At 36.7% G+C, this 17,455-nt stretch overlaps 1 protein-coding gene across 1 annotated transcript in view; it reads left to right on the top strand.

Annotated features, from left to right (window-relative positions):
- The first annotated feature begins 7,196 nt into the window (after positions 1–7,196).
- Positions 7,197–17,455, top strand: part of ubr3 (ubiquitin protein ligase E3 component n-recognin 3) — a 74,494-nt gene continuing 64,235 nt past the window's right edge. Inside the window, exons 1-7 of the mRNA XM_058786447.1 lie at positions 7,197–7,907; positions 12,900–13,039; positions 14,425–14,577; positions 15,935–16,081; positions 16,189–16,229; positions 16,433–16,499; positions 16,604–16,734. Of these exons, the coding sequence (XP_058642430.1) occupies positions 7,477–7,907; positions 12,900–13,039; positions 14,425–14,577; positions 15,935–16,081; positions 16,189–16,229; positions 16,433–16,499; positions 16,604–16,734 (1,110 nt within the window). The 5' untranslated portion in view covers positions 7,197–7,476. The remainder of the gene's footprint in view (positions 7,908–12,899; positions 13,040–14,424; positions 14,578–15,934; positions 16,082–16,188; positions 16,230–16,432; positions 16,500–16,603; positions 16,735–17,455) is intronic.

Below are 17,455 nucleotides of genomic sequence, written 5' to 3' on the forward strand. Positions count from 1 at the left end.
TTTACGGTGTGTTTTAGTCGGGATTTCGCCTGGAAGACTATAGAAATCTGGCACTCTAGAGTGCGTGTCGTTCAACAGAGAGCGGCGTGCCGTTCACACACACCAGAATGAACGAGTTCACAGTATCGTTCATCAGGCAGTAATACAGTACGTTCAGTTCACGTTCACCCAAAATATGAACGAGTTCATGAACTATCGTTCAATGAACGCGTTCAGGCACAACACTGACAATTACACTATACAATTGATTCTTACTGAGTATTTCTCACATGATATCTTGCTTAAGATCTTGATCTTTCTGTGATGGTGTCATGCATTTTCATTTTGTCATGGGACATTTAAAAAAATGTATTCACAAATGGACAATTTTACCTGATAAAACAAAATAAATTTTCATATTTTGATTACTGAAGTCTGTATTGCTGTATGTGTGTTATTTTAGTCATTTTAATTACTAAAATTTCTAGTTTAAATTTCCAACCCATTTTGGGTTACATTAACCCAGCACTGTAGTAATTTCTAACCCATAATTGGTTTAAAATGGCAACCCAGCATGCTGGGTCAAACATGTAACCCAAATAGTTGGGTTAAAACAACCCAGCGCTGGGTACGTCCCTTTTTGACCCAGCGCTGGGTTGCCAAAATAACCCAAATTGGGTTGTTTTTAACCCAGCATTTTTTAGAGTGTACTGTCACCATGTTTGCTCTGTCTTTGTCCGATCAGTGTTGCTCACGTCCATTTGTTTTCTCGTGCAGTCTCCCGTTTTCCTGCGTTCCCGTTTCCTGCCACTGTTTTGGAAATTTTGGATATTGCACCCACGACTTCTTGACTCTTGTGTTGTTTGTTCCTAATAAACTGTTTAACTGCACTCCCAAGTGAATCTGAAGTTAAAAGATGAACAAGATGGCGCCGCTGATGGCAGCCTCTGTGGCGTGCTCCACAGTTGTTTTTATGTTTTTGTTAGTTTGTCCTGTCTTTAGTTATATCCCTGCAATCAGTTTCACCAGAGACGAATTGCTGGACATTCGGCAGTACACACCACCATGATATCTCACTGGTTTTCGACTATTCTGATGTTTTGCTGGACATTGTAGTCAGCAGAGCAGCGGCACTGATCAAACGCTTTAGGACGCGCAGACGGGGGAAGTGAGCCGGTGTGCTTGTGAAGCTCAAACAGCACGGATTTCAGACAGCACTGCCTAGCATCCATCTGGCGAATCTCCACTCTCTACCCAACAAAACGGACAAATTCCTTCTGCTCTCCAGGACAAATAAGGATTTTTCAAACTCTGCTGCTCTGTGTTTCACGGAAACCTAGCTGAATTACGCCATTCCGGACAGCGTGTTAAGTCTGCCGGGCTTTCAGCTGTTTAGAGCGGACCGCGACCATCCACATTTGCCAGGTTTTATAATCTGGACATTCCGGCCTTACAGGCCTGGGTCCTTTCTGCAAAATGGATTAATTCTTGCCTTAGGGCAACCAATGCTTAGGCTTTGAGCTTCCTTCTTGTACGCTCTTGGCCCTTGTTGAAGTGCCGAGGCTGTATGGGATTTTTCCTTGGAACAATTACTTAGGCCGGGCTGACCTCTGAGAGTTTAGCCCTATTGCCTCCTGCGGGGCTTTCCCTGCAAAATACTTGGTCCCTCTAGGCCCCTTGTGGTGCTTAAGGCAAGTTCAAGTATGAGTTGTTCCACTTGCATAGCACGGCGGGATTGTACTGGTTCCCCATAGCATCTTAAACGATGCAGTACGAGTGAAGTATCGATAGGAAACGTACTCGGTTACTAACGTAACCTCGGTTCCCTGAGATACGGGAACAAGTACAGCGTAAGCCATGCTATGTAGCTGCACGACTCAGTTGTCGCTTCTGTCGAAGTAACCTGAGGAACCTATGGCGATATGCCCGCTTATATAGTCAGATGGCCCCACCCATTCTGGCAGGCTCTGGCGGGCTTCGTCACCATAGGCTCGTGCAGCCCGGCCACAGCTACTTTCTTACAAGAGCACGCTATTGAACTATAAATAAATATATTATAAAATAAATAAATAAAATAAAATAAATAAATAAAGGAGGGGGAAGAGGAGGAAGAGAAGAAGAAGATGAAAAATAATTGTAATGTTGTGTAGTTAGTAGTCTATAATAACAGACAATGCCAATTTTATTCATTAAAATATTTGTGATGGAATAATTCTGAATTTTACTGCAGCTAAGTCTATTTTACCATGTAGTTGGTCTGAACATGCATTCATTTGAACAGTGACAGCTATAATGCAGGTGGTAAAAATGCTGTCTGCTGTACATTAGGAAAACATTTGACCTGTAGTTAATGCCATCACTGGTAAATTCACTTCACTGGTAAAATTAAATTAATTGATAATTACAATACTGTTAACACTGATAAAAGTTACCTGTAAAGCTTGCACAAATACTAGAAATAGAGAAAAAAAAATTTTTTTTTTAAATCAGGAATTCTGTAAGTTACATATGTCATTTATCTATTTAACTTTTATGTTGTTTGCTCACTTGGTTGAGCACCTTTTTCAGCCTGCTGTCAGCTCTGACCCAGTGATTACTTTGTAATTCTGATTTCACATAACATATCCATGAACATTAAACATGTGTAGCCTCTTTATAGTTTGGGTGTAGTCAAACATAAATAACAAAAGATTTTTAAGAGACAAGTTCTTTGAGGATTTTATTAAATAACTCCAGTACAATCGGCAGATATTTAAACGCTCAAAACAGACATTACCTGCATTCAGAGGGGGACATAGCACCCCATCTGATATTGTCGAAACACATTTGGCAAACAATCCAGTGCATATTTCTATTTGCGCTCTGAGGAGCGTCAAAGGTTTTACACTTTTGCAGCATTGAGTAATGTAGCCAATCACAGATTATCTGTTGATTTCTTGAACACAAAAGCCAATCAGAGGTGTTTAGGCTAGAATCCACTCGTTTTTGTTCTGTGTGCTCGTGAATCTGTGTCACAGTAATGTCAGAGTGCAAAACAGCCCCATAATAGGCTTAATTTTGTTTATGGTGATAAATCGATATTGAATTTTTTTTTTTGATCACATTGGTAAGGTTTTTTGCTTTTCACTATACAAATCGTTTCAAAGCAGCTTTACAAAAAATTAAAGTTTCTACAGTATATTTAGTAGTAGTTTATCAGTGGTGACTATGTCAAGTTGATATACATATGGCAGAAATGTATGGTAAAATCAGTTATTGACATAATCAAACAGACGATGAACACTATTAACAGCAATGATTATATGTTGCAATCAAACTTATAGCAAAATTTGGTAGTTCTGTATGTTGTTTCAGGGTTGGCATCATCTCTTCTCAGGTGTTCTGGATCCAGACTGAAGCTTTGCAGAAACAGAGAAACAAATAGAGACTTAATTAGAGTTGCTGCAGTTCCAACCAAGCAAAAATGATTTGTTCAAGCCAAGCTAAAGAATAATAATGTGCATTTGATCAGATATAACTGCAGTACAAGATTATGAGATGCATTATGTGAATGCTTAGCTAAAGAGATGTGTTTTTAATCTAGATTTAAACAGAGAGCGTGTGTCTGAAATGTGAACGTTATCAGGAAGGCTGTTCCAGAGTTTGGGAGCCAAATGTGAAAAAGCTCTACCTCCTTCAGTGGATTTTGCTATCCTAGGTACTACCAAAAGTCCAGAGTTTTGCGACCTTAGGGAGCGGGTTGGATTATAGCGTGATAGAAGACTAGTTATGTACGCAGGAGCTAAACCATTAAGGGCCTTATAGTAAGTAGTAATATTTTATAACTGATACGGAACTTAGTATCAGTGCAGAGACCATAAAATTGGGGTAATATGATTATATTTTCTTGACCTGGTAAGGACTCTAGCTGCTGCATTTTGGACTATCTGTAGCTTATTGAAGATGCAGGAGAACCAGCTAACAGTGCATTACAATAGTCCAGTCTAGAGGTCATGAATGCATGAATTAGCTTTTCTGCATCGGAAACAGGTAGCATGTTTCGAAGCTTGGCAATGTTTCTAAGATGATATGAATGCTGTTTTTGTAACATTGGAAATATGATTTTCAAAAGAAAAGTTGCTGTCTAATATAACACCCAGATTTTTGACTGTAGAGGAAGTAACAGTACATCTATCTAGTTGCAAATTCTGTTTACTGTTTTTTGGTCCAGTAAGTAATATCTCTGTCTTATCCGAATTTAATTGGAGAAAATGATTGGCCATCCAGTATTTTACATTTTTAACACACTCTGTTGAAGTTTCATCTGGTCTTGTTGAGATATATAGTTGAGTATCATCAGCATAGCAATGGAAACACAAACTAAGGTTTGTACAATCTGACATCCTTCTAACTGTACCAAAATAAGATGAATGATGCCTAATGGACAACTAATTTTGTTGAGTCATAAAGACTTGTTTACTAGTGATGTTGAGTAAAGATATTCATCCAAAATAGTCTCAGTAACTAGTGTGCTTTTGTCAGATAAGCAAATCTCACCCTGCCACCTGACCCACCCCACTGTATAAATCAAACGACAAAACATCACAAGAAAAACACAAACTACACAAAGTAGGCTTACAAAACCTCGCGAGAAAGACCCCAAACACTCAATCAGACTCATTTTCTCAGACTCGACTGAAAACTGAATCCTCCATTGAAAAGCGTTCAAATATTAGGATGTTTGTGCTTTATTGTAGAAAACTGTACACTAAAAAGTATAATCGTTTTAAACTCTTAATTACAATTAGGAGTCCAATTCCTCCAAATTGACATCTGACCCAGTAATCTTGCTAAAATCATTATATGATGCCAGCAATCTCAAACAGCTGATTGGTCAGTCTTTACCAGTGCTGTGAAAAATAACTGGTACCACGTGACAGTGAATTGAAAATATGCAGTGGAAAGGTAAATAAAATTTTTGGTGCAACTGGAAAGTTCAAATATTTTGATCTTAAAATTTTAACTTCATCCTTATAGAAATATTGGAATTTTAAATTTTTATTTGAAGAATATAAAGATATAATTCCTTAACAAGGACATTCCGGATTACAGTACTGGGTAAATTTAGGTTAGTAAGAGAAACTCCATTCTAGTGAATTGAAAATACACAGTGGGAAGTTAAATTAGGAATATAATTTATTGAGACTCATTATATCGGTTCAATTAGAGACACATTTTTAAACAATTAAAAGATTTACTGCACTTTATTCAAAACCTCTGCTGTAGCATTTTGTACTATAACTTCTTAAAACTTGTGGCAATGTAAAATGTTGTTGGCTCCTTTATGATAAATGTATTGCACTGTTTCTCATGGGATAAAAATATCTGCTAAATGTAAACGGCTGACTGAAAAGTAAATGTAGCCTAATTCCTTTTTCTATTGCAATAATAACAAAGATTACAGTATGTACAAAACAGAAAATACAGTATGTAAAAACATTTTTAAAAAACGTTCAATAATACACGAATTATGGCTTAATAGTTAACAGAAGTAATATAACATTCAAAATTCTCAAGAAATAGACAGAAAAGAGTAAAGAAGGAGAGAGGGCACACAAATAAAGATACAAGTATATTAAGAAATAATATTAAACATGACACAGGTTCTAGATGTTTTTATAGCTTTCTTGTTTATTTAGTATATTTACATTTATTATCACAATTAGAATATCTGTCATATGTCATTTAATCTCAGAAATGATTTTGTTTCCCTGGTTTAGCTGTTTCTTGTGATGAATATTATATAGGCCCTATATTATAACTTTTTTCAGCCTGCTGTCAGCTCTGACCCAGTTCAGTTACTTGGGTAGGGCTAAAGTTGGTTTTATATTCGCACATTCACAACATTCAAACATTTCCGCCTTCAATAACTTTCTAATTATATGTGCAATAAAGTTATTTTTGCAAATTCTAATCAGCAACATCATTGTCAACCTACTACATTTTTTTCACAATCGATCAAAATGGTCAAGTATTGTTTTAATGTCATACTTATTTGCGAATGTCTGCTGAATGCCAAGAGGTCCTCGCTGCAGCCTGTAGCAAGATGACATAGCTGGATGTTTGACGCGCATGCGCAGTATTTGATTTTAATGAGCATGCGCATATTGGAGCTGTCATTGAAGCTAGTATTTAATGTAAATTAAACTGTAATTACGAGATATGTGTTTCATAGGCGTACACAAATAATATAATACTGTGATTTTAAACTCATTTATTCAAACTTTATATAAACAACAATAGCATAGTTTTGAATGAAAAAGTTTGGTATGTAAGGTATATTTATTTTTTATTATTTGGTGTTTTGTATTGTATCAGACGATAGTGTGAAAATAAACTAATAAAACATTTCTTTGACCTGATTGTGGCGTTATTAGCGAGGTAAAGTCTTAATATAAATTGAATGTTTTTTTTATTATTATTATTGAAAATGTTTGTAATACCTATATAAAAACTAAATAGAACATATATACATACAGTTACATGTAAAACACATGAAACACACATTACCCTGCAATAAATTTAAATAAACATGACGGATACAATCAAAAAGACATTTAGGCTAAATCTGTCAGGGTGATGTATATCTTAATTAGCTATTTACAGTACAACCTCTGCATATCAATCCTGTTACAGTGCTTGTTGTATCCTTATAATAATGGATACAACACTGGGAATCCTGGCGATAATATATGAAATGCAGGCTATTCAAAATAAATAAATAAAAAAGAAAAGCTTTGAAGTTGTAAAGACGAAAACATCGTGGATGGTTTTAATGATTTTAGACATTAAAGTTTTTACATTGTAATGTAATGTAGGTCATCGCGTGTTGTAATGTAGGTCAAAAACCCTTGCTACATGTACTGCGTTAGACTTCACTTAGACCAAGTCGTTAGACTAAGTCGCTGTGGATAAAAGCGTCTGCAAAATGATTAAATGTAAAGAAAAATATGAATTTACTCAAGACCTACTACAGCGCATGCGAGTAAAACATTCACTACGACGTAGTGGATATAGTTCAGCTACGTCATCGTGCTACAAGCTGCAGCTAGTGGTTAACAAAGTAATTGAATGCAGAAGTCCGAATATGCCAATATAAAACCAACTTTACCCAAGTAGTTCAGATTACTTTGTAATTCTGATTTCACATAACATATTCATGAGCATTAACCATGTGTAGCCTATTTATAGTCAAACATAAATAACTAAAGATTTAACAAGAGACGATGAAATTGTATTTAAATACAACTTCAATTGTTGTTTGAAGATGTCAAATGGGGTTTACATTTAGTATATTTACATTTATGGACATAAAACCCTCTGCCTCTTTTAGTTCTCCGCCTCACGCCACTCTCGCGAGACGCTCAAGAGAGCCGTAGCAACAAGATCTTGCGAGAAGCGCCGCGATCACAGCAACAAGACAACCAAAATAAAGTGAGCACAACAAACCCGTAGCGCATGATGGCGGCGTCGCTGCTGCGCCGGGACAAGAAATCCACCGCCGCCCATCTGAAGGCAGACCTCAAGAGAAGCGACAACAGCTCGGGGCTGCGGCAACTGCAGGAGCTGCTGGATAGCGTGCTAAACGCGGAGCGGGGCTCGGACCCGGAGGCTCTGGAGTGGTGTAAATGGCTGCTGGCTGGGGGTGACGGCTTCGACGACTTCTGCCGGACCGTCCGGTCCTACGATAACGCCACACTCTGTGGACTGGTGTGGACTGCCAACTTCGTGGCATATCGCTGCCGGACTTGCGGCATCTCGCCGTGCATGTCGTTATGTGCGGAGTGCTTCAATAACGGCGATCACACGGGCCACGATTTTAACATGTTCCGGAGTCAGGCCGGCGGGGCCTGTGACTGCGGGGACGGGAACGTGATGAGAGAGAGCGGGTTAGTAGACACTCACAGACTGACAGGGGTTGTGTCTCAAACCCTCGACAGTGAGCTGACTACCTGGACAGCGTTTAGGCGCTTCCTGAGCCAGCCGCTGATTTGGGCGTCATAGCATAGGCTATTAGGCGCAGCCAAAATCAGCAGCGTTTCTGGAGATCATAATGTGAATCTCGACATTATTATTATTATTATTGAGCATCATAACACATGCATATCGCAAATGTGACCCTGGACCACAAAACCAGTCATAAAGGTCAATTTTTGGAAATTGGGATTTATAAATCATCTCAAAGCTGAATAAGTAAGCTTTTAATTGATGTATGGTTTGTTAGGTAAGGACAATATTTGGCCAACTATTTGAATATCTGAAATCTGAGGGTGCAAACAAATCAAAATATTTAGAAATTTGCCTTTAAAGTTGTCCAAATGAAGTCCTTTGCAATTCATATTACTAATCAAAAATTAAGTTTTGATATATTTACGGTAGGGGATTTTACAAAATATCATCATGGAACATGATCTTTACTTAATATCCTAATGATTTTTGGCATAAAAGAAAAATCTATAATTTTGACCCATACAATGTATTGTTGGCTATTGCTGCAAATATACCCGCTGCTACTTATGACTGGTTTTGTGGTCCAGGGTCACAAATGACCAGCAGAATTTAAGGGTCATAGTCTCCAGTCTGATGTGATGACTACATAGACAGCATTTTAATAGCGTGATACTGTAGGTGAATTCATATAATGGAAATCTTAGTCTTAAACTTGTGAGTCTACTCGGTCTGTTTTTTTTTTGTTGTTGTTGTTGTTGTTTCTCCAGCAGTGTGTTCCAAATCTTTATCATTTTTATCATTTTTGTAGTTGCATTCTGGTTCAGCTGCATGTTGGGCATCGAAAGAGTACTCCGAATGAACTGTTTTTTAACGTCATAGTCCCAAACCTACCGGACACATAATTTTTTGTGAATTATAATATAGGCACATCCAGAGCTAGAAGCTGTTTCGGGGATTACATCATAAAGTTGCCTGTCTTGACCTATTATTATAATTATGATGATTATTATTATTATTATTATTTATATTTAAAACATAACAGCCAGACTGTCATGTTAACTAAAACTTAACTGAAATAAATTTGAAAAAGTAAACATGTTTTATGTCAGCTAGTAAAAAGGCAACATTTTTTGTTTTTGTTTAGTGTAAGTTGAAATACTAAAATAATAAAAATGACAAACAAAATTACTAGATCCATAATATTAAAGTAAAACCAAAATAAAAACGGAAATTAAAAGTAAAATCTAATTCACAATATTAACAAAAATATAATTGTGTATTAATGATGATAAAATAACACTGATCATAAGATAATCATGTCCCAGATCTGCAGCAGTATTAGAGCAATCAGTCACAACACCTTGCATGCTGACTACCCATGCAACTTTTTGGTTGTATGATATATTAGGTGAATTCTAAATATGCAGTATTTGGGGGTGTAATATTCTCAAACCATGTACGCTGTCTACGTAGTCATCATTATCAGCACAATTTTTGGTCCTCATAACATGGCTTGTTGATGTCACATTATAGTTGCAATCTGGTTCAGCAGCGTCATAGGAGTACCACAGATAAGCAGAAATGTTGGGCATCACAGTCTTAAACTTAATGAGCTGTCTACCTAGACATTGCTTCTGGAAACCATGTATAGGCACATCCCGACTCGGCAAGTGTTTTTTGCATAATAGTCTCAAAACTTAGTTAGCAGCCTCACCAATTAAGGCATTAATGGATATCAGTGTTTCTAAGTCTGCTGTATTTTTGTGCATCATATTTTCAAACTAGTGACCTGACTACCTAGGGCATCATATCATAGGTGTCCAACCTTTCGTGCTGATTGGGACATTAAATCATATATCCATCCTGAATTGACACCATTTTTGGGCATTGTCACAAACTTAGTGTGCTGCTGCCTACCTAGACAGAAAGAATGAAAACACTAGCGTGTTCTAAATCAGCATCATATTATAGAGGTGTTTTAGTCCAGCATTATTTTTGATGGACCTCAGAATTAGACATTCCAGAATTAGCAGGTTTGAATCTCAAACGAAAATGCCCTCTAACGTAGTGAACTTTGGTTTATACCATAGGTGTTTCTGGGCACCAAAGACATGTTCCAAATCAAGAAAATATTTGGGTGTCAAAAATTGCCAGAATTTCCAGCATTTTATGCACTAAAAATGGTGTAGGATTTTCTTTGAAACAATTTTCACCCAGAAATTGCTAGTAAATGTCACAAATAATTGTAAGTAACACATTCAAATGTGACATTTTAAAGTAGAAAGATTTAGAAAGACTTTTACAATTTTGAAAAATCATTTTTACAGTGTTGGTTTGTTCCGAATCAACACAGTTCAAATGTTGAGTGTGGCAACTGGTTTGGTTTTGGGCACAGCTGTGCTTTGATTGAGATATATGCACTAACATAAGGGCTGGTGTGTCGGGGGGGTTAATAGTGTAGAGTGGGCTGTGGCACCTGATCACTGCCTTACAGAGAGTGACACAGTCTGGGTTATTTTTAACCCACCCACAGGGTCAGTGACAGGTCTTTTCCCTTCCTCCTCTCACACTACACACTGCACAGGGCCTTCACTTTAACGTTTGTGCCGCGAGATAGATAGACAGACGTGTGGAGGTTCACAAATGGGGGCCGGATATGACTGCTGTCAGCTGAAGCTCAAAAGACTCACTGTATTTGATCAGTAAAGGGTTTAATTATCACAAATTGTTCTGCTGTACAGGAATGAGGATATTGGCAGTTTCATTCTTGGAAGGAGTGTAGTGTGAAAAAACAAAAAAACAAAAAAAAAAACATCAGCTCCACTAACGCTTTTGCTTTTGCTCTGGAGAATGATGTCAAACTACTTGCATGTTCTTTCTGGTTCAAAGTGACTGTCCACTAGACCCAGTCATCTCTATTATATAAATATTCTTCTTTAAAAATCCATGGTGTTCTTAGCCATGTTTACTGCCAAGTTTACAGAAGATATTCACTGTGTGTCCTTCTTGCAGCTTGATCTTTAGGTTATCAGTAATATGTGACCCTGGACCACAAAACCAGTCTTAAGTCGCTGGGGTATATTTGTAGCAATAGCCAAAAATACATTGTATGGGTCAAAATTATTGATTTTTCTTTTATGCCAAAAATCATTAGGATATTAAGGAAAGATCTTGTTCCATGAAGATATTTTGTAAATTTCTTACCGTAAATATATCAAAACTTCATTTTTGATTACTAATATGCATTGCAATATACTAATATACATGCAAGTCGATTTTCTCAATATTTTGATATTTTTTGCACCCTCGGATTCCAGATATTCAAATAGTTGTATCTCGGCCAAATATTGTCCGATCATAACAAACCATACATCAATGGAAAGCTGTTTATTCAGCTTTCAGATGATGTATAAATCTAAATTTCGAAAAATTGACACTTAAGACTGGTTTTGTGGTCCAGGGTGTGGCGATGTGACGTGACAGCTGCTATAAATGCTAAAACAGCACTGTGGGGTTCCAGAGCTTAAATAAGTGATGCACTGAAATGCTTTGTCATTCATTTAGCTGTTAACCAAAAATAGTTTATTTAATCAATTAATTAATCAAAATGAGATTCAAAAATTGCTACTGCTTAGACCGCTTTAGCCTGCTCAGTTCATCTCGCCTCATTGGAAGAGTGACTAAGACTGTTTTGTTAGCTGTTTCATATCAAAACCAACAATAGCAATTATTGGATGGGAGAAGCACTACAAGTAATGTTTGGAAATTTTGTTCTAACATAAGAAACAGCTTAGAATAATAGGATGTACGCTTCGATATTGGTTTATCAAAATTAAGATCAATTAAAATCCAAAAATAAATATCGTCAACCCAGCCCTAGCATGTACACAGCTGACATTTACCTGTTGTAGCTTATCCACTTTGTGAGCACAAATTAGATGCTGACAAATTCAAAACGCGACACCCGAAAAGTGCTAATTAAATGCTGCTGTTTCCGTCAGTGGTTTCAGCCCTCCAAAACCATTTGGTCATTCATCTGCCTCCATGTTTTTAGTGGAATATCCACATTTCAAAATCCAATCAACAACCAATGTTTAGAATTTAGTCCTCACTCTGCATTTTTCATTAAGCCTTTATACTTTGATGTGTCGTAATGCGAAAGAAAATGTCACTGCTTGCATTTCACTGTGACGTAATAGCTGGTATTTTTGTGAGGGAAATACACTACCCATAATTCTGAACAGAGATTGACCAATCACAGAAGTCGCTGTTACCATGGAAAAGAAAACTGCAAGAAATAAACTCTGCAGCAGCCACTGACTCCCATGAAGCATTGTGATTGGTGTAATTGACTCTTTCTCTCCACACTCCCAGTCTACTTGCATATTTCTATAAACATTTTGCAATAAAGAGTATTGTTTTTATGCTTATAATTTAGAACTGACTTGTAGATGCCATTAAATATATTGAATGTAAATTTTACATTGTGTCTGTTACATTGCTTCATGGGATAAATAGTGCATTCCCAATTTAAAAAAAAAAAAAATTAAGTGTCTGATTCTCACCTTTGAGCTGGCTGGTTTGGCTCTGCCCATTTTTGAACTCTCAGCAATGAAAATGAATGGGTAAAATACACTGTTGTATAATGATCTATCTCAGATCTTTTATTCCTACACCTCCTCTATGCTAGTGAAAAACCTGAAGAATTGATTATTCTGTAGTGCATCGACCCATTGACCTTTATGAAAACAGACTGTGACCTCAGACATCAGATAGATAGGATTAAAATGTTCTTTAATGCAGGCAAGACTGGGGTTTTTCCAGTAAATGAATTTGTATTATCATAATGAAAATTGAATTTTTGTACACTAAACAGCAAATTCAGCTTAGCTGACATGTTAAATTCTGATTCAAGTGCTCTTGTGTGACAGGTTTTGCAGTAGGCATCGGTTAAAAACAGGAGAGAATGTGCCATCAGTCCCTCGGGATCTGCTGCTCATGTCTGAGATGGTGCTGCCGCGGTTTATCATCACTATCATTCAGTACCTGAGAGACGGCTACACTGAGCCAGGTGAGGACACCATATCACACCTTAAAGAAAAAAAATCTAATTTGTTGGAAGTTTCACCATCAGGACATCCAAGATGTAGATGAGTTTGTTTCCTTATGGGAACAGATTTGGAGGAATTGCATCACTTGCTCACTACTTAAGTCTCTGCAGTGAATGGGTGCCGTCAGAATGAGAGTCCAAACATCTGAGAAAAACATTACAATAATCCACAAGTTATCCACACCACTCCAGTCCATCAGTTAACATTTTGTGAAGTAAAAAGCTGCATGTTTATAAAAAAAACAATGACAAATCTATCAAGGCAGTTTAACTTTCACTTAGTTATTCATCACTTATTCTGACCAATATATGAGTCCATAATACATAACGCTTTATCCAGTGAAAAAGTTGTCCTCTCACATCAAAATCCACCAACAACTGTATTAGACTGTTTTGCCTTGTAAATTGTGCTTGGTCTGTGCATATCTCTCCTTATTCAGACAAGACAACTTTTTCCCTGGAGAAAGCAATATTATGAATAGAGGACTCTTATTTTAGCTGGATGCAATGGTTTGACGTTAAAAGCGTCTTAATGATGGATTTGTTTGTTACAGCTTTACACTTGACATGATTATTAGATGTTTCTGTGGATTATTATAATGATGTTTTTGTCAGCTGTTAGGACTCTCATTTTAACAGCACCCATTCACTGCAGAGGATCTATTTGTGAGAGTTATGTCTTCTACATCTTGAATTGCTTGAGGGTGAGTAAATCTTGAGGTATTCTTTGTCAGAATGTTGGTGATCAAAGCGTTTTCTGTACCCGTTGTCTTCCATATTTTTCATTTTCCATGTCTATCCATATTGTCTACCCATATTGTTGTCTGTATAATGGAAGTTAATGGGAATCAAAACTGTTCAGTTACCAACAGTCTTCATTCATTTTTAATGCACATGTACTGCTGTAACTACTTCAGAGTACTTCCATTTTCCTTTTGGAGAAATTCTATATTTTAAATGTGTTTGTCAGCTAAAGGCTATTCTGTTCATTTATACACTAGATTGCCTCAAAGCTCATAGACATGAACTAAAAGCCACAATGCTTCAATTTTCATTTAATGGGGTCTCTGTTTAGTTTGGAGCTGGTTCAGTGGATTCAGCTTATGAAATGATCAGAAGAAAAAAAAATGCTTTGCTTTTACAATTAGGATATAAAAAAAAAAAATCCCAGCAATGAATAAGATCATCAGCAATGTGAAATAATGTCAACTGCTATCCCTGTGCTTTTGAATAATATTAGCCCTATGTGTATGGCGTGTACTGGCTGAGCCTGCTAATCGTGCCCACTGGGGTAACATATGCTGCTTTATTTTGTCACACACAAACATCTTATCATGTGTTGGCAGAGTCGGCCGCTGACAGAGATCTGCAGAAGGTTCTGCAGCAGTTAGAGCCGCACATATCCTTCTTAGAAGAGCTCACCAAGATGGGCGGAGCCATGCGCACTGTTCTCACCAAGATCTTAACCAATCAGCAGACCTTTAAAGAACTGAGCATGGGTGAGTATGTCTGAAATGTGTTGGGATTGCCTGTAGTGTAGCTGAAAAAGTAAAGTTGTTCAAATAGTGTCTGCATGCATCTTGTTTTTGTTTTCCCAGCTAATTGAGTTTTTAATTACCTTTTGTTTCCTGGGTTTGTATTATCAGGGTTTTTTTTTTTTTTTTTTTGACCATTTCCACACTCTCACCCTTACAATTAAAAAGTCTGTTTTTGTTGCCGTGCCATTAAAAACTTGTATATCTATATATCTAAAAACCTTTATGATTTTCTGTCTTCTAATGTGAAACAAATACCGATATTTACTGCATGGAAATGTGCAGTGATCATGGATCTTGTTCAACTTTGGCGTTTTTGGGAGCCATAAACGTCACAATGTTTGGCAACTTTCTGTTAGTTAACTAAATGTGACCCTTGACCACAAAACCAGTCATAAGTAGCAGCGGGTATATTTGTAGCAATAGCCAACAATACATTGTACGGGTCAAAATTATTGATTTTCTTTTATGCCAAAAATCATTAGGATATTAAGTAAAGATCATGTTCCATGAAGATATTTTATAAATTTCCTACCGTAAATATCAAATTTTTGATTAGTAATATGCATTGCAAAGTACTTCATTTGGACAACTTTAAGGCGATTTTTCTCAATATTTTGATTTTTTTTTTTTTTTTACACCCTCAGATTCCAGATTTTCAAATAGTTGTGTCTCGGCCAAATATTGTCCAATCCTAACAAACCTATCAACTATCAACGGAAAGCTTATTTATCCAGCTTTCAGATAAAAAGCTGACTTATTCTGATGTTTAAAAAATTGACCCTGTTTTGCTGTCCAGGGTCACAAATGTTTAGGATAATAGCACATACAGTCTTACAAATAAAGGTTCTTTATTGGCATCTTTGATTCCATGATGAACCTTTTCAATCCATGGAACCTTTCCATTCTACAAAAGCTTTTTTAAGTTGGAACAAGTTTCTTCAGTTTATTAAAATGTTCTCCACAGTAAACAATTGGTTCTTTTAAGAACTGTTCACTGAAAGATTGTTTAAAAATGGTTCTTCTGTGGCATTGCTGCAAAAAATCCCCTTTTAGAACCTTATTTTTGAAAGTGTATCCTAAATCCAACTTCCCCATTACTTAACATTTCTCAACTGTTGTTACTGACTTTTATGCATTGATGTAATTTGGCTTTTCACATCATCAACTATTTTTAATTAAGTTGTTTTTTAATGGGCTTTATTGTCTGAGGAAGATGTTTTCTGTTCTTTTTCACACTTCATATGACCCCCTTTAAAAATATCCTCAAAACACAAACTCATTTTCAAGTTCACACTTTTATATTGTCCCACACCCACAGGTCAAGAGGAGAATGTTTATGCAAAGAGGAACTATGAGAAGTATCTGTCAGCATTGAAGAGTTCAGGTCTGGTGTCAGTGGAGGAGAAAGGAGCAGGAGCTGGGGCAACAGACACTCCATCTGGGGCAGGAGCGCTCAGTCTACTGGGTAACCCTTGCTGCCTCTTCTGTGCTTTATTCCTGATTGGTCATTAGGGAGAGACATGTTTGAAACTTTGGTAATGATATTTTTCTTCATGTTTGTTATTATTTTAGGAGCTACTGCTGCTGCCAGTGAAGAGGACTCTAGCAAAGAGGTAGGCACACAGACTAGGATAGATAAAATGTGACCTACAGTCAAAACAAGCACAGCAGGGTGTGTCTTCCCTTTGTCATTGTAGAGAATGCAGCCTTCTTTTTTTGGCCGCTGAACTGATTTGTCAAAGGGAATTGTTTTAGCTGTGCTCATTGTTGAGAAGAGTGGGTCAAATTAAAAGTGGTTCATGTCTATGTTTGACAGGAGGATCCGGATGGGCTGCAGGGTGTGGGCCAGAGGAAGAGAGTGAAGCTCAGTAGCAGTACCAAAGGTAGATCCCATTACATCTCATCATTCTTAAATTTCATGAAAAATTATTCCCCAAATAATGGAACAAAACGATTACATCATCTTGCTCTTTTCCTGTTTTGTTAGATCCATCCATAATGGACACCCTGAAACATAAATGTTTTTTAGAAGAGTTATTGTTTTGGACTATTAAGTATGAATTTCCACAGAAGATGGTCACTTTTTTGCTCAACATGTTGCCAGATCAGGATTACAAGGTATGTAATGCTGTTAAACTCTTACTTATGCAGGATTCAAAATGAACAAAATTAACTTTTTAAATTGCTGGTAAATTTTGAGTTGTTTCCAGTTGTTATTCTTTCTGCAACTTTGGGAGTGTTAATATTGGACCTTGTACATATGAGTAGTGTTGTACCAGATGTTCTTAACTACTAGTAACCAACGTTGTACTTTATCTTGTTGCACCATGTGTTATTAAGACTGATTGTAGCTAGTAGGTTGTAAGCTTTCCATAAAGTAATGTGTAGTCACATAATATGAAGTTTACCTTCAGTGTTTGTTCTGTTAAGAGACATGGTGATGGTCAAAAAAAAAAAAAATTGGATGGCAGAAAAATTATACTTCAGTGCTTTTGTTTACAAAACTTTTCCTTTCACTTGCAAAACTTTTGCGTTCCCTGAGAAACTTTGCACGCAAAACTTTTGTGATGGAGATATGTGGCTCTCGAGGGAACGCAAATGTTTTGCGAGGGAAAGCAGTACTTTTGCGATAGGAACACGAGGGAAAAGCATTGAAATAATTTTTCCTAATCATCATTCATCTAAGTCTAACAAATATGTGGATCCAAATATCTACAAATATGTAAATTTAACTTATTGTCCCTTTATACCACTACATAACGGTATAGTTCATGCAGCTGGTCCATAATCTATAAATAATATTTTTTTTATATAGTAGTAATAATTTAATATATAATTT

The sequence above is a fragment of the Onychostoma macrolepis genome, chromosome 09, assembly GCF_012432095.1.
Source record: "Onychostoma macrolepis isolate SWU-2019 chromosome 09, ASM1243209v1, whole genome shotgun sequence".
NCBI classification, from domain to species: domain Eukaryota; kingdom Metazoa; phylum Chordata; class Actinopteri; order Cypriniformes; family Cyprinidae; genus Onychostoma; species Onychostoma macrolepis.